This window comes from Pogoniulus pusillus, chromosome 14 (genome assembly GCF_015220805.1).
Source record: "Pogoniulus pusillus isolate bPogPus1 chromosome 14, bPogPus1.pri, whole genome shotgun sequence".
NCBI classification, from domain to species: Eukaryota; Metazoa; Chordata; class Aves; order Piciformes; family Lybiidae; genus Pogoniulus; species Pogoniulus pusillus.
Window position 1 is genome coordinate 9731640 of NC_087277.1, and position 25693 is coordinate 9757332.

General features: G+C 44.2%; 1 protein-coding gene and 1 long non-coding RNA gene across 4 annotated transcripts in view; one reads left to right on the plus strand and one right to left on the minus strand.

The window, feature by feature from the left end:
- LOC135181246 (annexin A13-like) overlaps nt 1-25693 on the minus strand; it is a 261747-nt gene that overhangs the window by 5844 nt on the left and 230210 nt on the right. For 2 of the 3 annotated variants that reach the window (XM_064154245.1, XM_064154246.1), the window contains exons 2-5: nt 5516-5610; nt 3221-3391; nt 2580-2613; nt 2412-2491 (exon numbers count right to left, since the gene is read on the minus strand). In XM_064154245.1, coding sequence (XP_064010315.1) covers nt 2412-2491; nt 2580-2613; nt 3221-3391; nt 5516-5610 — 380 coding nt within the window. The remainder of the gene's footprint in view (nt 1-2411; nt 2492-2579; nt 2614-3220; nt 3392-5515; nt 5611-25693) is intronic. The other variant, XM_064154247.1, reaches the window with a different exon arrangement.
- LOC135181038 (uncharacterized) lies at nt 16878-19352 on the plus strand. The gene is made up of 2 exons (XR_010304665.1): nt 16878-16973; nt 18373-19352. It is a non-coding gene; the product is annotated as an uncharacterized LOC135181038 (long non-coding RNA).

The window sequence follows — 25693 nt, forward strand, 5'->3', positions numbered from 1 at the left end:
GTGCAACTAATCCTTCTGCTTCTAACGCCCCTTGCTGATCCCACCTTGCACATAAGGCAGACTCTGGGATAAGGTAGAGAGGTGGAGAGGAGGTGGAAGGGTGGTTAGGAGCTCCTCCTGGGGACTCTGACTCCTGGGAGGGCTGTTGTGTTTCTGTAGTATTCTTAACTTGTATATTTCTGTAAGTATTGTAATGTATTGTAAATACCTGCTTCTATCTTGTGCTAGGCTGTGAATGTGAAGCTTTATTCCTTAACTTCCAGCTGGCTGAGACTAATCTAGGTGATTTCATAGGGGGCAGGGGGGTGTAACTCCCAAACCATCAGAAGAGTTGAAGCCTGCACATTAGGGTTTGTTGCCTAGTTTTAATTGCTATGTGCTGGAACCCTAAAGAGATTGCAGTCTGCTTCCTCTGGAGCAGGAAGGGACTATTAGGCCTTGGCAGATGCACAATGCTAGATTGTGCATCTACCCTGTGGCAGGGTAGCCCACCAGTGCCCCTCCTTCCCAGAATTTCTGCCATCCTCTTGGTGTTACAGACTCATAGAGTCATAGAATCATTTTGGTTGGAAAAGACCTTTGAGATCATCAAGTGTTCTTGCTCCCTTCCACAGCCAGCATGTGTCCAGAGAAGAAAATCAGCAAAATCAGAACTTGATCTGAGTTTGGAATTAGCTTTGCATTGAAGAAGATCAAACTGGAGTAGCTCCAGAGGTCCCTTCCCACCTGGTTTGATTTTTGGTTCTGCTTTCTGACATTTTTTTGCAGCTGTTTTTTTCACTAGTGGGAAGTGGTACTGTGCACATCCAGATATCAGGGTGAGAACAGAGCTGAGGTGTGGAGGCTGAGTTGGGGCCAGCCTTTGACTTTCACCCCTGGGAGGCTGAGCTGCTGTACATACAGCACCTTAGGCTCGAACCACAATGTTTCTTAGGAAAGCAGCTGCTGCATCTGTCAATTAGCTACTGCAAAAAGGTTCCCAATACCTGCAGTGAAATGCTAATAGTTTTTTATGGTGCTAGATACACCCTGGTAACTGAGAAGCATTTTCCTGTCTAGACTGTATACTTTGAGCATTCACTAACATTTCCTGGTAGAAACTATGAAGGACTAATCACTGAAAAAAAAAATCATATGTACTGGTCACTCCTGAAAGTAAACTCCAAGAGGTTGAAAAGAGCTGCATCAATGCTTTCCACAATGGGAATCTAACTGTGATGTATTCAGTGATGGGACAGTTCTTTAAAGCTTCTTCTGTTTATTGAATCTTTTAATTTCTCAGGGCTACCTTATCAGAGTGGCCACCTCATTGCATTTCTAGGTGTGATCCTACTCTTCTTAGTTATACCATGTCTGTATGGAGATAATAATAATAATTATTCTTATTTCATGTGGGTGGTTTGAAAGAAAATCATAGAATCATAGAATCAAGCAGGTTGGAAGAGACCTCCAAGATCATCCAGTCCAACCTAGCACCCAGCCCTGTCCAGTCAACTAGACCATGGCACTAAGTGCCTCATCCAGGCTTTTCTTGAACACCTCCAGGGATGGTGACTCCACCACCTCCCTGGGCAGCCCATTCCAATGCCAATCACTCTCTCTGGAAAATATGCTTTATCTCTGTCTGTGTGTGTGTGTGTGAATGGAAAACTAACATAACAGCAATCTCTTTCTTACTCGTTCTGTATGAACTTACTGCCTGAACTGCATGAACTGTAAAGTCCTCAGCTGAGATGGAAATCAGATTTTGCTGCTTTGGAGCAGAACTCAGCATAATGTAGCCATGACATTGAATGGGTGTTCTAGTCATTACCACAGTACAAATAATAATAAACCAATGTTTTCAAAGTACCAGAAATGTGTAAAATTACTTCTGATTTGATAAATGAAAATGTTATATACTAAAGAGCTGCAGCCAAAGAAGGCTCTTATACTGAGGAATAAGGGTTTTTTTGCTTAGTTAAGGCATTGTGGAAAGGCTGCTGCTGGTCTCTTCTCATAGGTAACTGGAGACAGAACAAGGGGGAATGGCCTCAAGCTGAGGCTGGGTAGCTTTAGATTGGACATTAGGAAAAAGTTTTTCACACAGAGAGTGGTCAGGCACTGGAATGAGCTGCCCAGGCAGGTGGTGGAGTCACCCACCTTGGATGTGTTTAAGGGTTGTTTGGATCTGGTGCTTAGGGATATGGTTCAAGGTGAATCTTGTAGAGTTATAGGGTTATAGGTTGGACTTGGGGATCCTGAGAGGCTTTTCCAACCTGGATGTTTGTGTGATTCTGTGATTATTGTGTCACACACCATAATTACATTGTTATGAGTACCAGCTAACATGAGTACTCAAGGTAGGCAGGACAAAGAAAGGGAAATACCTCTGGCAGATAGCTGCATAATAGAAAAGCCCCTAGCCTTACCTCTAGCACAGTGACCAGTATCTTCTGTAGGGAGCCACTTGTGTCACTTTTAACATCAGACACTAGATCCTTGTCAAAGACTGCAGAGGAGAAAGAAACCAAACCTGTGAGTGTTCACCCAGTGATAAAGGCTCCAAATGAAGGTGTTTGAAAGACAATACTACTTACGCCGTTTGTATGCTTCCTTTATGTTTACAATTTCCTAGGGGGGGAGAAAAATCAAATAAATACCTAAGGGGGAAATACCTGGGAAATAAATAAATAAATAAATATGCAAGCAAACAAAGTCCCAGAAAGTCAGTACCATGTCCATGTTGCTGAGGCAAAGCAGGCATGGGGGTGTGAGAAGTCAAATTCCAGGGACTTACAGAGACATGGCTCAGACCCAGCCCAGTGCAGTACAGCATTTCAAGGGATACTTGACTTCTGCAGGTGCCCTGCTGCTTTCAGTTGTGCTTAGGCAAAAACTAAAGGGATTTTGGAAGAGATTCACATTGCCACATGTAGTGGGAGCCACCTCTGGACAATCAAAGCAGTGCCAAAGTTGGCTTCAACGGGCACCTAGGGATTTCTCTGTTATCAGTGTTGTCCTTATGCCATCCATGAGAGACATGAGTAGGACCAAGGAAGGAACTTTAATTTTATTTCTCATAACTCCTGCAAGCAACTTCAGCTCCAGCATGGTAACATTACTGCTGGAACCGCTGACAACGGCTGTGTCACCCAGGGTTGCTGGTCTGAACCCTCCTCCTCCTGGGAGGATGCGCTTTGTCCTGCTACCTAAGGAAGGTTACTGACAGTGTCCCAACCTTATTGTTTCGTGTGCAGAGAATCTCAATCAGCAGTGACTCGTCTGTCCCAGCACCCTTCATTGCCTTTTGAAGCTCTCGGGCTTCGTACTCGCAGGGCAGGTCCAACAGAGCCAGCACAGCCTTTTCAAAATGCCCACTCAGGTCTCCCTTCAGGACCTCTTCCATGTCCTGTGGGGATAGTTGGAAAGGTTAGCACAAAACCTGAGGTGGGATTTGAGGTTTTCCTAACTTGTTTCAGGGAATGTAATGATTTCCCAGGCAACCAGCAACAGAACAAGGGGACACAGTCTCAAGTTGTGCCGGGGGAAGTATAGGCTGGATGTTAGGAGGAAGTTCTTCACAGAGAGAGTGATTGGCATTGGAATGGGCTGCTCAGGGAGGTGGTGGAGTCACCATCCCTGGAGGTGTTCAAGAAAAGCCTGGATGAGGCACTTAGTGCCATGGTCTAGTTGACTGGACAGGGCTGGGTGCTAGGTTGGACTGGATGATCTTGGAGGTCTCTTCCAACCTGCTTGATTCTATGATTCTATTCAAAGCTCCTTCTGTACTAAAAAGGGACAAAACCCCTAAAAGTGTCTTCAGATACACAGACTGATATTTTTTTTCCAAAGAAATTTTTGTTGTTGTTGTTTGAAAGAAAATATTTTCCCATATTCAAATACCAATTGATAATATCCCATTTTTGACTTGTTTAAATACATGGAAACCAGCATCTTTAAGAGCTTAGCAGGAGACTTCACTGTGAAACACAGCTGCAGAAACTTCCTGCTTTGAAAGAGCTGCAACAGAAGGAATAGAATTTACTAAACATCTCTTCACATTTGGTTAAAATTGGCTTGCTGGAAGAAGCTACAAAATTCTACAACATGTTTTGGTGCTATGCAATCAGTATTTTCCCCACCAAAAAAAATAACACAAACACCAAACCAAACCAATCTAACCCCAAAACAGAAAACACCAACCAAAAAAAAAAACCAAAAAACCCCAAACAAACAAAACCCAACCCAACAGCAACAATAATAATAACAACAAAAAAAACCAAACCCCAAACCACCAATCAACCAACCAAAAAGCAAACAAAACCCAACCCCAAACCAAGAAACTCCAACTTTCTGCAGTGTGATCTGCTTGATAAAAAGGTGAGAAGACCGTGGAGAAGAGCAAGCTAGTGTATGCTGAGAATGATGCCTACTGATGATTTATTTGAAGCTCTGTCTTGCAGTTAACATTTCCTGTAGTAGGGGAAGTACTTGACAAGTTCAGGACAACAAATGAGAAGCCCAGCTCTGAATCCATTGTTCTTAAATGCTCTCTTACACCATCACAAGTGAATACTCAATCTACTCAAGCCAAAAGCCATCATCCGTGTTGGAGCAGTTTCAACTCGTGCACCACCTGCTTCCTGGAGCAGCAGGAGAATGAAATAGTAAAACTTAGAGCTCCTTCCCCAGAAATTTAGGCTGCCCAGGCAAGCAAGAGGGGCTGCTGATGGAGCAGAGAAGTTCTGTGGCATTTGCACATTTCTAATGCCTGTTGTTGTTAATCCTCATGACAGAACTGAATCTAGAGTATTTATGTCATCAAAATCTTTATCATACTTGCAATGAGTTTCACATATAAAAGGCTTTCATATGCTGCCTTACTAACACTGATTAATGAGTAAGCAGATATTAAGAAAATGGCAATTTTATAATAAGCTCAGTAGGATTCAGCTGTTTCCCTAGACAATATACTAGAGGCTTTATTTTTCCTTCATGCAAAATCTTTAAGACAGTCTGGGTTTCCTCTTCCAGAAGCCAAGTGCCCAAAGACATTCCTTAGTTTTACAACGTGTTCTATTTCATCACTGGAAGAAATCAATACTACATCTATTAAAGTCAGACAAAATATAATGATGTAAGATCAAATACTTCCTCTGAATTTCCATCTGGTCTGAGAGGGACTCTGACTTAAAATTTCCCTTTTACACAGGTTTCTTTTTCCAAATGTGCTGAAGTTGAAAAGAAACCAAACCCACTTCAGCTATGAATTATTTTCTAGCTCTTGCAGCTGTGATTAAAATGCTCTGATCTGGTTCAGGCTGATTTCAAGAAGACTCTGAGGCCTAAGATTCCAATTCTGATTGGTAGTTTAGGAGACAAAATGAACTGCTGTCTCACAAACTAACTGGTGTCATTAAACTTGTGTCGTTAAATCCACTGTGCCCTTGATGTTTTCAAAGGCAGAGGTCTTTAGGCTGTGTTTGTAGCTGGTACATGGTTTGAAACAGAGAGGCCATCTATTTCTAAATACCTTGTTATACAGAGCCTTGTACTTCTGTTTTATTTGTTGTCTCTGCTCTGATGTTCGACTTGACAAGACTTCAATAATTTTCTTTTCATCAGTTCCTGAAAAAGAAGTCAGGTATAGAAATTATTTCATCAGCAATCTAATGCAGAGGAAAGAAAACAAGGACTCAAAAGAGAACAAAAAAATCCTGCTTGTTTGAGTAGTCTCAAGAGTTCAGCCTCCAGATCCAGTTCATTAAGTGTGCAGATGTTTGTGCCAGCACAGCAGAATCAGTGGAGCTGGGTGAGACGCTGGGGTAAGCAAAGGTGTGTTTAAATCAGCTTCGTTAACCCACAGCCTGTACAGATTGACTTGTGCTAAATGGAGTCAAGGAGAGGAGCAGACGTCAGCCTTCATGGTCTGAGTCTCTGCTGATGCTGTTTTGCTTGGCAGAAGTATGTGAGAGTGAAGTGGGAGCATGGGCTACCCTAGCAATGGGCACCACAGCAGCTGCATCTTACAGGGACCCAGAGGGGATCTGAACATGCAGCCCCTCTGCAGGAGGAAGCCCTCAGGCAGCTTTGAGCTGTAGGTTATGCACAGGATGGATGTAGCTTACTAAAGGCAGTGACTTTGTTCATGTATTTTTCTTGTTCTCAGATGTTTGCAACAAACAAAACTGCTGGAAGGCATTTGTTATGTTTGTGGCTAAAGGGACAGGACCAGAAAGATGGATGCTCAAAAGATGGAGTAGCTATTGTGTTAAAACATGTGTCCTGGTGCACTTCCATCCAAAAGCCAGCAGCTTGCCATGGGTGTTATTTCTTCAGGTAAGTGAAACAGAATTGTATCAGGAGAGACCTGTGACCCTGCACGTGATGTGCACTGCCAAAATGCCCATAGCATACAAAAGGTTAAGAGGGCAGATCAAAGGCATCAAGCCCCACAGCAGGCTTGCTGATGCCTGAATGTCACTCTGATGGACACTGCCCCATGCTCTCCTTGTGCTCTTCTAATCTGTTACATTCACCTACTGGGCTTTGTGCCATACCTCGTCTTGGGCTCTCAGGAGCAGAGACCAACAAGGATTTCCAAGGAGATACCAGTGCAAAAGATAAGATTATAAATTGCATTGGCATTCAGCAGCAGCTGATGCATTTCGTTCCAGCAGATCACCAGCAAGTACATACATGAAAAGTTTAGGGCATCTTGTCCAGATCTTCTTGATGATAATAACAGCAGAAGAGATGGCCCAACTTTAGAAGGAAACACTGGACAAAGTGGAGTCAAACACTTAGTAGGAGAGTCCTCTGGGGAACTGTCTTGAGTGGGCTCAGCTGACAGGACAGGAAGAGCACTTAACTATCTGGTTCTGAATGTCAGTGCTACACCAGGAAGAATGCCTAAATACACCTTCACCGTGCAAACGCGTGGAGTGAATTGGTAACGTATCGCACTTGTGTGCTGCTCGGTTCTTCTTCCTTTGCTGGACGTTGTCATCTCCATGGACCTGAGTATCCCATACACACTTGCAGTCAGTCAGCTTACTTCAAACTTAGAAGATGGTGGGAGACAGTATTTGTGGTTAAAAAACACTGATGCAGGCCGACAGCAAGGTATTTCCTTTCAGCTGATGGAGCTGCAGTAGGCTCTGATGAGCATACAGGGGAGGTAATGCTTTTTACTGGTCCTTGAATGCCTGGGAAAGGACATGTAGCCATGAAGTTAAGTCTGAAATGACTAGCTCAACCCCATGACTGTCATATCAGCCTTGGTAGCTTGATGTTCCTATTCCAGGAAGCAAATATGTTTATCCCAAGCCTCTGGGGCCAAGCAACTAACAACCTTACCAGGCTTTGAGAAACAAGCTTCCTTCCCTCCCTGTTTGTCTTAATCACATACAGTTTCATGGGTATGCATGGTCTTTGAGTCAATAAGTGATGGAAAGCATAAAGATTACAGGAAAATGGTTGGAAAATGAGACCTGTTGTAAGTTTATGTAGGTGCCCTTTCTAATATTGTCCTCTTAATGAAACCCAAGAGCTTTCTTACCTGCTCCTTTGCAGGCACTATGTATTTTCTTGGCATCTCGGTCTGCATCGAAACCATGTCGCTGGCCTTTATTGGTTGACTAGGAAAACAGAGGCACAACAGATACATAGCAAACAATTTGGCATTGCTCTTCCTGAGTGACGGTGCTTGGGGCCAGGTTCTTGCTTTATCTTTGTTCACACCCTCTAAATTGTGACGTTCACACTGGGCTTTGCTGAAATACTGTAACCTGTCACTAGGGCTCCTAGAATGGATTGGCAAATAGTTGTCACCACCTGACACATGGTGCTGATCCTATATTACTTTGTTCTGCCAGTTCAGGCTTATTAAAATAGTTTGAAGGTGATCAGGGCATACTAGGCATCTTCATGCCAGATCAAATATTTGTTTGTGCTGCTTTAGCAACAGGATGATATAAATGTCTACAGAATCAGGCCCCATCTCTGCAGTACTAGGAGCAGGTGTTGATCTGCTGGAAGGTAGGAGAGCCCTGCAGAGGGACCTAGACAGGCTGGATGGGTGGGCAGAGGCCAATGGGATGAGATTTAACAAGGCCAAGTGCAGGGTTATGCACTTTGGCCACAACAACCCCAAGCAGCACTACAGGCTGGTACAGAGTGGCTGAGAGCAGCCAGGAAGAAAGAGATCTGGGGGTGCTGGTAGAGAGTAGCTGAAGATGAGCCAGCAGTGTGCCCAGGTGGCCAAGAGAGCCAATGGCATCCTGGCCTGGATCAGGGACAGTGTAGCCAGTAGGACAAGGGAGGTTATTCTGCCCCTGTACTCAGCACTGGTCAGGCCACACCTTGAGTACTGTGTCCAGTTCTGGGCCCCTCAATTCAAGAGAGATGTTGAGGTGCTGGAAGGTGTCCAGAGAAGGGCGACAAAGCTGGTGAGGGGCCTGGAACACAAACCCTATGAGGAGAGGCTGAGGGAGCTGGGGGTGTGCAGCCTGCAGAAGAGGAGGCTCAGGGGTGACCTCATTGCTGTCTACAGCTACCTGAAGGGAGGCTGTAGCCAGGTGGGGGTTGGTCTCTTCTGCCAGGCAACCAGCAACAGAACAAGGGGACACAGTCTCAAGTTGAGCCAGGGGAAGTATAGGCTGGATGTTAGGAGGAAGTTGTTGGCAGAGAGAGTGATTTGCATTGGAATGGGCTGCCCAGGGAGGTGGTGGAGTCACCGTCCCTGGAGGTGTTCAAGCAAAGCCTGGATGAGGCACTTGGTGCCATGGTCTAGTTGACTGGCTAGGGCTGGGTGCTAGGTTGGCCTGGATGATCTTGGAGGTCTCTTCCAACCTGGCTGATTCTATGATTCTATGATTCTACCACCCCAATCAGCTGAATAAAAACTGGAAACCTTTCCTGCCTTCTTGCATTCATAGATACAAGATAATTGTAGATGTAGAACGTGTTAAAGCTGGTGGTTGCAGGGCTTATTTTTTTGGCAGAATAGTACATGTGGTTACCTTGAACTAAATCTGTTTGGGATAATATTTCAAAGTCCAGAGCCCCAGCAGCAATTTACAGCCTAGACATAGCAATGTAAACACAAAACGGTGCCTGTTCATGCCCATCTGACAAGCTGTGAATCACAGGGCTGAAATGCTGGTGCACAACCTGTTCTCCTCTCCAAAGACAACAGGAGAACTACCTGAGACCAGGAGGCCAGTAACATTTTCAGCCCCTGTCATATCATTAAACAGATCTTTAAAATGCCTGAATATTAAAACAATACTGGAAAACAGGTCCTAGGCTCCTAGAAATACCGAGAAGGGAAAACGACGAGAGGAGAGGAGAGGAGAGGAGAGGAGAGGAGAGGAGAGGAGAGGAGAGGAGAGGAGAGGAGAGGAGAGGAGAGGAGAGGAGAGGAGAGGAGAGGAGAGGAGAGGAGAGGAGAGGAGAGGAGAGGAGAGGAGAGGAGAGGAGAGGAGAGGAGAGGAGAGGAGAGGAGAGGAGAGGAGAGGAGAGGAGAGGAGAGGAGAGGAGAGGAGAGGAGAGGAGAGGAGAGGAGAGGAGAGGAGAGGAGAGGAGAGGAGTTTAGGTTGGAAGGTACTTCAAAGATCATCTAGTTCCAACATGCTTGCCATGGACTCTGGGGGTCTAAGTGGGCACTGCAAATGCTTTGGCACTTCTATTCAAATGACAAGTGGATCAGGCTAGTTGCTTTGCAGGGCTGCTTTGCCATGCTGGCATCTGTGAATTGAGGACTATGTTACCCAGGGCATGACACCCTACTCTCCACTAAATTAAGGCTTATGACACTTCAGGGCACATCAGTCTGCTTTTAAGCCCTTCTGAAAATCTCACCAGCCTACTGAAGAGGTTGAATGTCTGATTAACTCTTGTCTTTGGGGATAGCACAGGGCAGAGACAGTTCCTGAAAGACACTGGGCACAAGATCATTCTGTTTGTGGGATAAAGGAATTCAGCTATATGGCTGTGGGCCATGCCCTGCCACATACCCATCTGGACACAGAAACCCCTGTTTTATTCACAAGCACATAAATAGCCTGAAAGTTTGTTTGCTCCTCAAAGTTTCATTCTGTGATCTACTAGCTCTGGATAAAGGAGTCCTCTGTCAAAAGACAAAGTGTTTTTTTTTTTCTCAAGGAGAAACCTCCAATCCAGCCCCTACATCTCTTCAGCTTTACCAATGTACTCCTGTGACACACAAAAGATCATCGAGGTAGTTGGCTTTTCTAACACGATTAGCAGCTACTGCTAATGGCAGCTGCTGTAGTGCAGCCATCTCGTTGAGATGGAAAGGCACATTTACAACAGCAGCAATTAGCGAGGCACAATAACAATGCAGTGATTTCTCTCGGGCTTTACAGTGGCAACACTTTAATTGCCACATCATTATCACAAATGCTGCTTTTGCAAGTGTGTCCTACTGTATGCCCTGACACACACTATAGAAACAGAGAATGGTTTAGGCTGGAAGGGACCTCTCAAACTTTCAAACAAGGTGGAAAGAGATGTATGTAAGTAACCAATGTTTTCTGGTGGGAGACTATTTGACAGTCTTCAGATTTCTGAGGAGTTCTGTCAAAAAGGAAAGGGGAAAGCACCAAGCCAGAAAACAGATGCACTGATCACTGCCTTTATCCAAAATGAACTGCACTCACATATTATGATACAGTATACAAGTTTCATGAAATTACATGCCAAAGATATATTTTTGCACATGTTTGAAAATTAGGCACTTCTAATTTCTTTCTTCTTCTTTTTTTTTGATTGCTACACTCTCATTTTCAGTCCAATGGGATGGGGTTCAATAGCTCCAAGTGCAGGGTGCTGCACTTTGGCCACAACAACCCCATGCAGAGATACAGGCTGGGGTGGGAGTGGCTGGAGAGCAGCCAAACAGAGAGGGATCTGGGGGTGCTGATTGATACCTACCTGAACATGAGCCAGCAGTGTGCCCAGGTGGCCAAGAGAGCCAGTGGCATCCTGGCCTGCATCAGGAATGGTGTGGTCAGCAGGAGCAGGGAGGTCATTCTGCCCCTGTACTCTGCACTGGTTAGACCACACCTTGAGTGCTGTGTTCAGTTCTGGGCCTCCCAGTTTAGGAGGGACATTGAGATGCTTGAGCGTGTCCAGAGAAGGGTGACGAGGCTGGGGAGAGGCCTTGAGCACAGCCCTACGAGGAGAGGCTTAGGGAGCTGGGGTTGTTTAGCCTGGAGAAGAGGAGGCTCAGGGGTGACCTTATTGCTGTCTACAACTACCTGAGGGGTGGTTGTGGCCAGGGGGAGGTTGCTCTCTTCTCTCAGGTGGCCAGCGCCAGAACGAGAGGACACAGCCTCAGGCTGTGCCAGGGGAGATTTAGGCTGGAGGTGAGGAGAAAGTTCTTCACTGAGAGAGTCATTGGACACTGGAATGGGCTGCCCGGGAAGGTGGTGGAGTCGCCGTCCCTGGGGCTGTTCAAGGCAGGATTGGACGTGGCACTTGGTGCCATGGTCTAGCCTTGAGCTCTGTGGTGAAGGGTTGGACTTGATGATCTGTGAGGTCTCTTCCAATCCTAATGATACTGTGAGACTAAAGGAATCACCTTTGTTCTCGGTAACACTAAACTGAGCAAGGATGGCTACCCCAGACTCGGTGGGGTGCTGAGTATGGGGGAGCAGAATAATGGGATCCCACAATAGAAGGTCTGTGTATCCAGACGTTCTGAATACACAGCCCCAGGATGCAAATGCTGCATACACAATGGGTGTCTTTGCTGGAGAGGTGTACAGGCACAGTGCTGATGCAAGGAGTGTGGCCCAGGTGTTCCTCAGTGTGTGGCAGATACAACGAATGTCACACTGCAGCAGTCAGGAGGGTGCTCTGCCTGTTCAGGTAAGTGTGCCCTGCAGGCAGAAGTGCATGGTGCCAGTATGGTTTTTCCCTCTTCACAATACCAAGTTCAACATGAAAATTGCTTTTCTAAACACTTCAGTCTAGACTTTAATCTATCATAGAATCATAGAATGGTTTAGGTTGGAAGGGACCTCAAAGATCATCCAGTTCCAACTCCTGACATAGGCAGGGACACCTCCCACTAGAACAGGTCACTCAAGGCCTCATTCAACATAGCCCTGAACACCTCCAGGGAGGGAGCAGCCACAACCTCCCTGGGCAGCCTGTGCCAGTGTCTCACCACCCTCACTGGAAAGAACTTCTTCCCCACATCTAGTTTAAATCTCCACTCTGCCAGTTTAAACCCATTACTCCTTGTCCTGTCATTACAAGACCTCGTAAATAGTCCCTCCCCAGCCCTCTGGTAGGTCACCTTCTGATACTGGAAGGCTACTACAAGGTCACCTGGAAGCCTTCTCTGCTTCAGGTTGAAAAGCCTCAACTCTTGTAGCCTGTCCTCACAGGATAGCTGCACCAGCCCTCTGAGCATCTTCGTGGCCCTCCTCTGGACTCACTCCAACAGTTCAATGTCCTTGTGTTGGGGGCTCCAGAACTGAACACAGCAGCCCAGGTAGGGTCTGGTGAGAGCAGAGTAAAGGGGGAGAATCAGCTCCCTTGCCCTGCTGGCCACGCTGGGTAGAGTGCTCCTGGTTACTTCTTGCATCTGCATCATGTACCCTAGAGCAATCCCAGAGGACAAGGTAAGACAGAGAGTCAGTATAGCTGCCTCCCCTCTGTGCCATGTGGAAAGCTTTAGGAGCAGGGTACAATATTTGACTGGAATAAATGATAGTGACAGTAAGCTGCCATGAGTATGTCAGGTAGCTTCCTGCACTATAAAAGAGAGAGAACACACCCAACCTTAAAACAGCTGACAATATAGCTGAGCAATCATAGCTATTTTCCATTTCCATCATCTCAAGCAGATGCCACAAGGATGCTCAGGCACTTACGGAAGAATACTGCTGCTGACAGTGCTCACCTGCTGCATCTCTAACAGGAATTAATGCTGACAATGCACATGGATAAAGGCAGACACAGATCCTTACAAGCAAACTGCCAGGAAGAGCCATCAGGAATGTGGCTGCTGACTGGTGGGGTACAGGCTTAATACCTATGGATAGAGCTCTAAAAAGGGCTAGGTTGATCCAGGGATGCAGACTCCCTACTCTAGTCTTCATTTTTGCCAGGCTTATTTTGTGTGCATTATTTGGTTGCTGTCTAGTTTCAAAACTCTCTTTGGTTGCTGTTTTCATTTTTCTTTGCCTTAACAGAAATAAAGATTAAATCTCATAATAGCAATACAAAGACAGTGCAGGCTGACCTAGCCATGCCCTTCACATCACTGTCTCCTGTGTGTGAACAGGGTCTGGAATAGAATTTAGGGCAGTAGTACTCAGTTTTATAAACATAGGTACCTGTTGCCATTAGAGATGTCCCAGGGTAAGCTATCTGCTGGCTTGTTAGTAACGAGTGCTCTCCCTTACTGAGCATGACCTGAATCTCTCAACCTGGTGTGGATGCCTTAAGCACCTAAGTGCATGACCAACAGCTACTGGAGGTGGGCAATAGAATCATACCACAACAATTTCACCATTTTCTCATTCTTCCTATAGATGAATATATTTATTTATGTTCACAAAAACACAGTAGAGAAAATGAAGGTTTTAAAAAGAATGATGGAAAGCAGTTCCATATGCAACAATCTGAGCTTTCCCTCAAGTGCAAAAACGCACTTGGTTTCCACTTTACACTTCCTGCCTGGCTGATTTGGGTGTCTCTTCTGCCTACTGCAGGAGAAGCAATTCCTGCAATGAGCACAGGCATAGTGATTCCTCACTGTGTAGGCAGTCTTTTGTTCACAGATTTCTAATACAGTCTCCCTCTTCTCCAGATTTTAAAGAAATGAACAGGAAACTAATGAGTTTGAGACTAACATGCTGCTGGTAAATGAGTCTAAAAACTGTCCAGTAGATTCAAGTATTTTTAGCTAGGGTAACATATATACATACTGCAGGGTCACACAGCTTGTTTCTTCAGGAAGCCAAGCCCCAATCCATAGTGTCCCAAAGGCGATCACAGGAATGCAGAAAAGCCAAACAGACAAGGCAGAACAATTGAAAACCCATCACAGAACAAAGGCTGTGGGACCTGTTGAGACTTCTCATTTCTCACTGCACAGTCACTGAGTCAACAACTGAAAGACCTTTAGGGAGCTTCCTCTCCAGCTCATGAACTGCTTTTTCTCCAGCTCAGCACTGCTAAAGATGTCAGGACTGGTTTGAGCAGAGCTGATTTTGCTGTAGTCAATGGTTAGGTGATCTGACATCTCAAGGTGCCTTCCAGTTCTATGGTTTTCACTATTCCTCTTTTGTGTGGAGAGGAAAATTTATTTCCTCTGTCTTCCAAGCATGTTTCAAACCATCCAGTCATCCTGTTAGCATAACAAACAACAGACTGGAGCATTCATCTCATTACTTAAATTGTATCCAATATACTACAGTCTTGGAAGACAGCTTTTGGCAAATCAGCACCTACATGATTAATTTTTTATCAACACATACACACTCAAGATTAATTATTTATCCTGGCAGAAACTCTTAATGAGCTATAATGCAATGGGAACTCAATGTTAAGTAGGCTTACAGTAGTGAATGGCAACAACAACAAAAAAAAAACACCCCAAAAAAATGAAGAGGGATGTTATCTTAGATCTTGTGATTTTACCCTTCTAGTACACCCCCCCTCCCCTTTGTCAGGATATTATCCTGTTAGCAGAACAAATTCTGAACTCCCACCCAAAAGGACAACCTTAGTGACAGTCAGCCCAAGTCTCTTATTTCAATCCATTTTTGTGTGTAAGGATAAGATGCAAGCCCAAAGGTGGGAATAAGCTGCTGTATTTTCATTCTGAAGGTGGGAATAAGCTGCTGTATTTTCATTCTGATCTACTGCCAAAGACAGGCCAAACCCATGATGCTATGTTTGTACTTCATCAGTAGTGCCATTTACTAGAACAGGCATTCCCAGACATAAAGAGTCTTTCCAATGCTTTCAGCACACAGGTGAGAATAGGTGGGTGGTAACACTTGAAACCAAACAGAAGCAAACAGCTGCAGCATGTTGGCAGTGGGGCAGTATCAGCAAGCACCAGAGTTTGTGCTACAGCAATAAAGAGGTGGAGTTCATACACATCTTTCTGACATATGCCAATTGGCAAGGGCTACCTTAAGGACTGTGTCCTTTAGACCACGAGGTTTCCTCTGCTGCTTTGTAAAACGTATCTATCATTTTTATTTGAGCAATTTTCTCAGTCAACTACAATATTTAACTGGAAAATTGCCATCTGCTTTCTCGACTGCTCAGAGAGCAGTATCAACCTCTCTGAATGGCATCTGCCATCTGCCAGACAGGCTGTCACTCTCCCAAATCCTTAGGGCTATTTTAAGTCTTACAGCTGCATGACAGCAACGTGTACTGTCAGGCTAGCTTGTTGCTGGACAGTTTGTTGCTATCAAGAACAAAACAAGTTCTATGTGAAGCCTGTATTGGATATTTGATATATATAAAGCACATAGATTAGGCTTAATTGCTCAACAGCATTTACAATGACTCAGTGACATTCCAAACTGCAAATAACATTATTTTCTGCAGCTGAGACTAAAACTACAGTGACAACAAGACCCTAATAGAATGCATTTTTTCCTGTTATAAACAAGTGAAGGTAATTGCTCTGACAGTTATTTAAACTGCAAAATTAAACTCAGCTCTCTCCTACAATATCCCTCCTAAGTATCTGTTAGTACATCATCTCCTAATAGCTTATGGCTAATTTTTGATCCACTCAATTTGAGGTCTTCAAGAAAAGACTGGATGAGGCACTCAGTGCCATGGTCTGGATAGGGCTGGGTGCTAGGATGGACTGGATGATCTTGGAGGTCTCTTCCAACCTGGTTGATTCTATGATTCTATGTTCATCACCATGATAGAGAAATGCATAAAGAAGAGTGTGTGTGTGGGAAATGTTTGTAGGGGACTGTCTCATGGCTGAATTTTACATTGCCCAGTTTAAGGTGTCCAAATCCTCTTGTGGCTATTGAAACTTCTTAAGTTAGCTACCAGGAGACCACGTGGTGGGAAGCTGCAAAACAGCAGATTTCATTTATAAAGATCTTAATTCATCTGCTTAAATACAATCACTTTTGAGATCTGCCAGAACATTTGGCACCTGTGTAGGGCTGGCAGAGGTGACACAGGGCTGACAGAAACTTGACTTCCCTGGTGTGGCAGCTGATGCTGAGGCAGGAAAGGATGCTAGAGATCTGCAGAAACACCACATTTAGTGCTAAATGATGTCTCACATCACTTCCTTTCAATACTTCTCTTGCCACAAAAAATGTGGCTTTTTATCACAAAGGATAAATCTAGAACTCTATGTCTGGAATAATTCTCTGTTATGCTGAGGGTGAACTTGTTTGCTTTTATTTTATTCACCTGCTTGGAAATGCCTGGTTGGAAAACACTTTGTGTGCTGGGCCATTTGGGATAAGGAAAATTATTGGAAGTTGGTGTATCCTGTCACTTTTTCAGCTGAGATATCAAATATCTGGCTTGCACACTGATACATCACTAGCATAAGTGTTCTTATGCCTTATAAAAAAGATTACATTTTTTACCTTAGCAAAGACCTGCAAAGAGTTCTGGTAATTTAACATTGGTGGAAGTGAAGTAAATTATTGTGCATGCCAGCATGTAACAGGGCTAACCCTCCAGGGGGAGTAACCTTGAACCTGACCCTGGGTGGTCTTGACCCCTCCCTAGGGGTGGGTCTGAACACCACCAGGTGATTCATGGTTAGCCCACTCCCCCTGCCTGTCTAAAGGTCTATAAAAGCAGGGGGACTGCCTGCTCTCTCTGTGCTCCCTGCTTACCAGCATCACCATCCTCATCACCATCCTGACCATCCTGTGGTTGGTTCTTACCACGTGGCCATCACCCAGGAGGCAGACAAGCCCATTACCATCAAAAATCTGGTTGTATTTACACATTTTTGTATTTGTTTTCCCTTCCCTATACCTTTCTAACCTCCCTACCTCAGATACCTTTTTATTGTTAAACTTTTCTCTTTTTCTTGACTTCTAAATCAGAGTGAGGTTATTTATTTGGGTGTGCTTACCTTTTCCTCTCTCTACATCTAATTCCTTTCTTTGGGGAAAGAAGGGGGAAGAGGGAAGGGCACTCTATAAAATTGTTATTTGGTCTATCAAATATATTTGAGTCTCTGGGAATCTAAATTAGAACCGAGACACAGCACAAAAGCTAACATGACTGGAGTATGCCTATGGAGAGCTGAAAAACATGGACATGATCTTTAGGAACATTATTCTCGCTCTTCCATGTACTCTAAAGCTGAATTATGTAAATGGAGAAGTAGAAGAATGTTGCACCCCATGAGGAAAGTCCCAAGATTACATACTTCTCCCTTGGTCACTTCATTGTTTTGAAAACACTGCTATCTAAAGATCATTTATGTAGTCACAAACACATAGAAGAGCTGTTACTATATAGACATTCCATGTTTAGTGTTCAACAAACCAACTGTGTCAACTGAACTCGGAGGTTTCTGTTTCTAACCTCAAGATACTCCCCTGGCAGCTGAGTCACCCAGAGCAGCAGACCTCGGTTCATTGCTTGCTAGTAGCCACAGTTAACAATAGAGGCAGAGTCATTTCTCTGGATAGCAACCACAGAATTTGATAGAATTTACTCCAAGTGTTGCACACAAAGAAGAATATTAGAGTCCAGATATTTAAAAAGGAAAAAAAAATGGTAAAACATAATAATTTTTGGAGCTGTTTAAATGATGTAAAACATAAATGTGATGACTGTTGGGTACTTCAGATGGGCCTCTTTGTTTTGTTTTAATTTTGTTTTGTGACAAACACATCATAAAATTGTCATGGGTAGATGCTTGTGCTAGTTTGAAGCTAGCTAGAGTGTTCTGGTGAGAAGGATTAGATCACAGGCTGTGAAAAGAAAAACAGGGTGATGTCCACCTCACTCATAGGCTTGCTGAGATGTAGAACAAGAGAATAAACATAGATAAGGGAGTTGCTTCTGCTTCTCCTGGAAGAACTGGCTGAGCTGCATTTCTCTCTCTAGCCTCTCTGCAGTCTCTCTGATTAATCCACTTTGTTTCCTAACCCCCTGGCTGAACCTCCATTCTTCCTTGGGACTGGGGTAAGGTTGAGGTGGGGGGAGAAGGTGGAAGGGCAGTTGGGAGCCCCTCCTGGGGACTCAGGTTTCTGGGAGGGGAGTTGTGTTTCTGCATTACCTTTTACCTTGTATATTTCTGTATATAACTGTATATACTGTAAATATCTGCTTGTATATTGTGCCAGCTGTAAACAATAAGCTTCATTCAATTTCCAGAGTCTAGTCTGGGAGATTTCCAAAGTGTGAGGAGGTGGGGAACATCCAAACCATCACAATGCTTGTTAACACCTACCACAGCTGCAACCACAGGGCATCCTAAGACCACAAAGAAACAGCAAATATCCTGGATAGAAGGGGACCGTGGAAACAAAAAGTGTCTGCCACAGCTCTTCCCCAGTGCTGGGTAGCTGAACAAGAAGGCATTTCTGCCTTCTGCTGACTGTGGGCTTATGGCCAGGGACTAAACAAGAATTGACTGTCAGTGAATACTGGTTTGCCAGGGGAAGGAACAAACAGCAATTGTCGAGCTTTGTGATAACAAAATCACACTGTGGTAAGAAATCCTTGTACTAAGGAAACATTTCTACAATGATAGAAATGCCTATAGGCAACACAGAAGCCCTTGTCATGTCTGCCAGCTTATCCCCAGGGGCACTCCTCAGGCAGAAATGTTCTCCAGGTTATAGTTACTTTTTTATCTTCAAACCCTCAAACCACCAGGCCCATGACACCCTACCTCCCCTACTTACATTATGGAGTCCTCCCTGGCAAAAGGTTTGGGCTGCTTTACAATGGCGAGATGGAACACGAGGGTGCCCCAGAGGTTCTCAAGAAGCCATTTAAATTAAAAGCAAAGAACACCACCCCCTCCCCTTCCAGATCCATTCAAGCCACAGACATCAGAGAGAACAGCAGGACAATGCATGAAGATTCCTCTTGGAGTCTTGATAGACAGAAGGTTAAGCAGCAATGACATGAGTCAAAATCCATCAAACTTCTCAACCCATCAGATCATCAAAAGCATTGCTGCTACTCCCCAAATGTCTCAGAAGCACCTTCTTTACAGCAAAGCAGCTACCCAGATTTTCAGGTGGATTGATTCTACTTGTGGCAGTTTAAAACACAGCAGAAATACAAATAAGGCTGATGTAAGACTGCAAGCAGAGAAAATAATCAGACTTTAAATCCCTAAGGACGTGCAGCCAAAAACTTGGTAGAAAAAGGGACTGGATGGAACTAAGAGAGCAAAAATAGGCAGGTTTGGAGCTATAATGCTGTGTTAGGTGCAGCTTTTAACCAAAGGCTCAGTGTCTGAGAGACAGGCACACCTCAGAGCTGGCTGGAAATTTTTTGCTGAAAGCAATTTTCCCCTCCCACAGTTGTTTCAATTAACATGTTCAGGAAAACTCATTTTAAAATGAGACATTTTGATATAGCTGAAAAGTTCCATTTTAACATCCTCGTAATGGAACTTTGGTTTGGGTTTTTGTTGTTGTTGTTGTTTGGGGTTTTGGTTGTTTTGGTTTTTTTTTTAACTAGGCTTTGCTTTCAGTGAAACCTTAATTTAAACATTAAAAAACCCCAGAAGTTTACAAAATATCTTAATCCATTTAACTCAATAAAATCATTCATTTGACACAGGTAGCTGATCTGAGATTTCTCCTAACAGCATTTCGTAGAATCGTAGAATTAACCAGGTTGGAAGAGACCTCCAAGATCATCCAGTCCAACCTAGCACCCAGCCCTAGCCAGTCAACTAGACCATGGCACCGAGTGCCTCATCCAGGCTTTTCTTGAACACTTCCAGAGACGGTGCCTCCACCACCTCCCTGGGCAGCCCATTCCAATGCCAATCACTCTCACTGGCAAGAACTTCCTCCTAACATCCAGCCTATACTTTCCCCGGCACAGCTTGAGACTGTGTCCCCTTGTTCTGTTGCTGGTTGCCTGGGAGAAGAGGCCACCCCCCCACCTGACTACAGTGTCCCTTCAGGTAGTTGTAGACAGCTCTGGTGTAACACCATCTGCCAGTGCTTTAGCCCCTGAACTATTGTTGCCCTTAAGGTGGTCCCTCAAAACTAGCTTTTAAATAAACACCTTCCCATCCAATAAGATGTAAGCTGGGATTTGCCTGCCTGTTTCAGGCTCAGCAAAAAAAGCTCCCACTGCAAAATGTTACCTATTTCCTATTCCAGCTGGAATCATCTAGACTACCTAAGGATAAATATTCTAAATAATGAACAGACACCCTGAGGCATTTCATTTTCCAGGATTATCTAATTACACTCCATCCAGTAGCTTAATTCAGTGCTTCCAATATAAAAACCACTTCTGAAATTTGAAAGCAGACAGAGTTTTGGAAGGATGTAGTACTCAGCAGAACAAAAACACCCCAGTTTTACCCAGCTTTCCAGTGTCACTCTTGACCTTGAAAGAGAAGTTGGCCTTTGTGCACTGGAGGGCTTTGACAGCCACCAGAAACCACAGCAACATGTGCTGCAACAGCGTGGTGCCCCTTTCATCCTTGGTTAAATAAAGTGCTTACTGGATCAGCTGCTGACAAACTGGTAGCCCCTATGGTTGGGTTCCGTATATCCTCTGTGAGACTGTAAGACTTGCTCTGGAGGTTTAAAAAACACAATATATAAACAAGACACTCATCAACCTATGCCTGCAAAACACCAGAACAGGAAAAAAGAAAAAGAACAAAATGCAGCTGAAAAGCTCTATTAAGAACTGAGTATTTTCAGGCTGTTCCAGAATTGGTTCTCTGACACAGGGGTGGGCACTTGTCCAAGATTACCTCTAATTTCCTAGGGACAAACACAGAATGATGCAGTTCCCAGGTAAGTTGTGGGCTGAATTATGAGATTCTCTTTCTATTCTTTTTCACATCTGTTCCCACTGAAGCCTGCAGCTCAACTCTGGCATACTGCACCTAGATCCAGGTTACCTAGTCCAGCATAGAGCTACCTGAGATGTAGTGCTGTGATCTCTCTTGCTGCAGATAGACCTCAACTGGCTAGTTTAAACCTAAATTGAATATGCTTGCTTTACATTGCAGTCAGTGCACTGTCCAATGAAAGGCTCTCCAGGGTCAGGACCCTTAGGAGATGCCTGCTGACAACCCTATGATGTGTACCCTGCGATGATGGGGACACATGGGACTATATGACAGAAGCCTTCTTGGCCTTGTTGCCTATGCAAAGGACAAAAAAAGAATTATCTTCCCTGCAAACAGCAAGGCCACGAAAGGATGAGGGGGATGTGTCCATCCACCCTCTCACAGGTAGGAGCGGCAGAGCTCCTTGGCTTAGTAGCTGGAGCTTTGCACAAATGGTACAAGCTGTCTTGCTCTGTCTGGCAAAGTCCTGGAGAGCTGGTCCTAAAGCAGCTCATGTTCAGCATCTCTCAAGGCCTTGCTGAATTTGAATTAAAAAATAGTCAGGTAATAAAATACTATAAATTTTAGAGAAGCTAATGTCATCAGTTTGCAGCAGCAAACAGGCTGGGGTTTCTTGATACATCTTGTAAACTGCAGGTTTTCAGCAGTCAGGGAGAAAATGTGCTGCCTTTTAACCATTACTTTCAAAATTGGAGCTAAAAGCTACCAACTGCTTCAGTGCAAGCTGCTTAATTTTCAGAAGCACTGATCATTCACAGCTACCATGAAAACTTTTGACAATCAGGTTGTTTTGAGGTTAAATATCTTCATGCTGAGTTAGTTACTAATTATCAAACGCCCAAATGCTACCCAAATTGTCTCAATCAGAACTCGTACAGCAATCTGATACAGCAAATCCTCACACTTGGGTTTTAGTCAGGTCTTTCCGTGAGTGCCACACTTTTGAGTTTACTGCTGTCTCTCCTAGTCAGTGATAGCCAAATTTTCAAAGTATTGGTCTTTGGGAAAGTAAGTTTTCCATACACCTTTAGAGAATTAGTTTGGTGTTTAGAATGTTCCAACAAATGGCTAAACTAAAACTAGTTTTCCCATGGCATAATTTTGTCTTCTCAAAGCCCTTTCTAACTAAGCCACGAGCGTTAAAACACTCAGAACTTGTCTGCTACAGTAATAGTTTCATTATTCATGTATTGCAATTAAGCTACATACAAGCTTCCTACCCACACTTAAAGCAGATTCTGAGGTTAAACCTTAATTTGCAGCTGTAGTAAAGATCATTTAAAGTAAAAATCAGCAAAACTGAAACCAGAAAATGGTTGCATTCTTGATAATCCAAATTAAAGAATTACTTACCTGTGAACCACCCATTTTTGCTTAGCCCAAGTGTGGAAGATGCAACTCTTCTGCTCTTGAGTAAAAGAAGCATTCAGATGGAGTAGTCAACTTTTACTAGAGCAGCTAACTCCTACCCAACCCTGGGTTAATCAATAACTCCTGACATTATTTAAATTCTAGTCATTTCAAGGTGGGGCATATTCATCATTCCATGGTGGCTTTATTATCCCTGCTATCTAACATCACATCCTGTTGGCTGGTTTCTTCAAGGAAAGAAAAGGGGTTTCACCATGTAAGCCTTGAGATAGTACCTGTGAATTTATCTAATTGTTATCACAATGATTTAAAACATATAGCTATGGTAGTGTCCAATGGCAGCTTTCCAAATACTTGAGAGGGAATGATGCCTCCTCTGAAGGACTTAGCTCAGATCTTCTGGGATTTAGTGGTATTTGTCATTCAGAATCTTCAGCTCCCACAAAATATTTCAAGCAGAACCTCACTGGTTTTATTTGGTTTACATGGCAAGGTTTTGGTAGTGGGAGAGCTGCAGGGTGGCCTCTGTGAGAAAAGCTTGGGGGCTGCTCCCATGCTAGACAGAGGCAAAATGGACCTGCCACTGCTGGTGATGTCTCTGTGCTAATGTGTTTAAGAAAGGGTGAAAAGTACTGCACAGCAGCTGAGAGACAGGAATGAGAAAAATGTGAGAGGAACATCCCTGCAGACGCTAAGGTCAGTGAGGAAGGAGGGGGAGGAAACGCTCTGGGTGCTACAGCAGAGATTCTCCTGCAGCAGGCAGTGATGCAGATTGGACCCCTGCAGCCCATGGAGGTTAACGGTGGAGCAGACAGACCCTGGCAGACCATGGCTGACTCCACACTGGACCAGGTTGCTGACAGGACCTGTGGACCCATGGAAAGAGGAGCTCACAGTGGAGCAGGGGAAGAACATGAGGAAAAAGCAGCAGCAGAGACAAAGTATTATGGACTGCAACCCCCATTCCCTGTCCCCCTGCACCACTTGGGGAAGGAGGTAGAGAAGTTTGGAATGAAGTTGTGAAATTGAGCCTTGGAAGAAGGTGTGTGTGTGGGTGATTATATTTTTTTGTTTCTCACAATCCTACTCTATTTTTGATTAGCAGTTATAAACATTTATTAAATCCCTACTCAGTCTTCTCTTCTCCAGATTAAGCAGCCCCAGGTCCCTCAGCCTCTCCACATCAGGCAGTGCCCCAGTCCCCTAATCATCCTTGTAGCCCTCTGCTGGACCCTCTCCAGCAGATTCCTGTGCCTCTTAAACTGGGGAGCCCAAAGCTGAATTCAAGATGAGGTCTCACCAGGGCAGAGTAGAGGGAAAGGAGACCCTCCCTTGATATGCTGGACACACTCCTCCTAATACACCTCAGGATCCCATTGGCCTTCTTGGCCACCAGGGCACATTGCTGTCCCATAGTTAACTTGTTATCTGCCAGCACTCCCAGGTCCCTCTCCACAGGGCTGCTCTCCAGCAGATGATCTCCCAACCTGTACTGCTGCAGTTTATTATTCCCTCCCAGGTGCAAGACTCTGCACTTGTCCTTGTTGAACCTCATTTGGTTCCTCTGCTTTAGATCTCAGGTAGGATACCCAGAGAAAAATAAGAGAACAAGTACATGTAAATGTATAGAAGTTGAGGAGAGGAAAAAGTATATACATGATACCTAAACAGTAAACACAAGAACATCACTGTATTAGTGAAAGTGCTGCAGTAATTCTAGGTTTTAAATGCACTTTCCTGCAAAGACCTCACTACCATTCACACACTCCAAAATAAATGATAAGCTTTGATGATGGTGTTTGAACACATGCAACATACAAGTCAGATGTAAGCACAGAGAATTTAATCCAGAATTCAACACTTTGTGGCAGTACAGCTTCAAAGCACTCAGTGAGCAGAGAACTACCCACTTCTTTCATAGTATTTTTGGGAATAAAGCCATCCCAACTGATATTAAAGGAAGCACTAACGTTGGAGAGAAAAAAAATCTGCAGGGTTTCTCTGCAATCTGTGAGGCCAGAGGGAAATCCTGAGCTCAAGTACATACTGGCAACCTTACTGCTTTTAGTGGTTGTGAGTGAAATACAGCAGTCCAGAAGGGGCAGCTCAGTTAGGGTTTAAAACAAACATCAGATTGAGTCACATTTTTATCTGGTGTGCAGGCAAATGTTCTGTCTGAACATGCAAACAGGGTATCAGTAGGAAAATTATGTGCTTCTCTCACTGATCAATTTGATGGATGTAGCTTATGTGTTGGGAGTTTGGAAGCTTGGACAACTATCAAAAAATAAGACTGGTATGGTACTTTTCAGTCCTGTAAGTAACAGAACTGATACACTGCAGAACACCTGAAGATTCTACTCCCGTGGGTGACATGGCCCAGACAATGAGGTAGGAGCATCTCTTGCTATCTTGTGAAGGGAGTCAACCTCCAGCTATTTCTTCCTTATTTTGCCAGCAGGACTGAGTGGAAGACTGAGGGACAGGTTTTATGCCACAGCAAGATCAAGCAGGCTGGATGGAGAGGACAAGGCACTGAAGGCTTACCAAAGGGTACTGTAAACATTCTCCTCCGAAAGGTTGTGACACAGATCTAGGGGCAGCAATCTCTGAACCGGGGCTGATTATCTGTGAGCACCAATGCACATCAGGGGAAGTCATAAAGAAATGGAGAACACTACCCACAGTGCCCAAGTTCCAACATAAATGTGTTCATTGCTGCCACTTCCTGAAGGACCAGATGGAGAAACTGTGAACTGCACAACACACTACACATATGTACCCATCCAGAGGGGCAGAGCTGGCAGAGACTGGAGGTAGTTTTAATGATATTCTGTGGTTTGGAATAAACCATCAGCACCCTGACCCTTGGTGCTCACTGTATTTTACATACATGATTTAAACCAGTGTGATTTTAATCCCAGAGTTCAACGATCTCAAATGAAAGTGCAGGAGTTTAGAGTGTTTTATCTATGACCTTCACTTAAGTGAATTCGAATCAGTTGTCTGCAAATTCCCAAGCTCAGTAATAAACACATAATCATTTTGTTGTATGGTATTCTTTGAGATACAAACTTTAAATTCTGTCAAAGCTCAGGAACTTCCACTACTGGCTTCTAAAATCACAGCTCTGTTCAACTGTTCTCTCTCTCTGAAGATGTGATAGTTTCTTTCTGATGGACTCATTTTTTTCTTCCCTCTTGCCAGTGCTATCACTGAAAAGTCTGAGCCATCTGATAAGAATGTAATGGAATAGTGCAT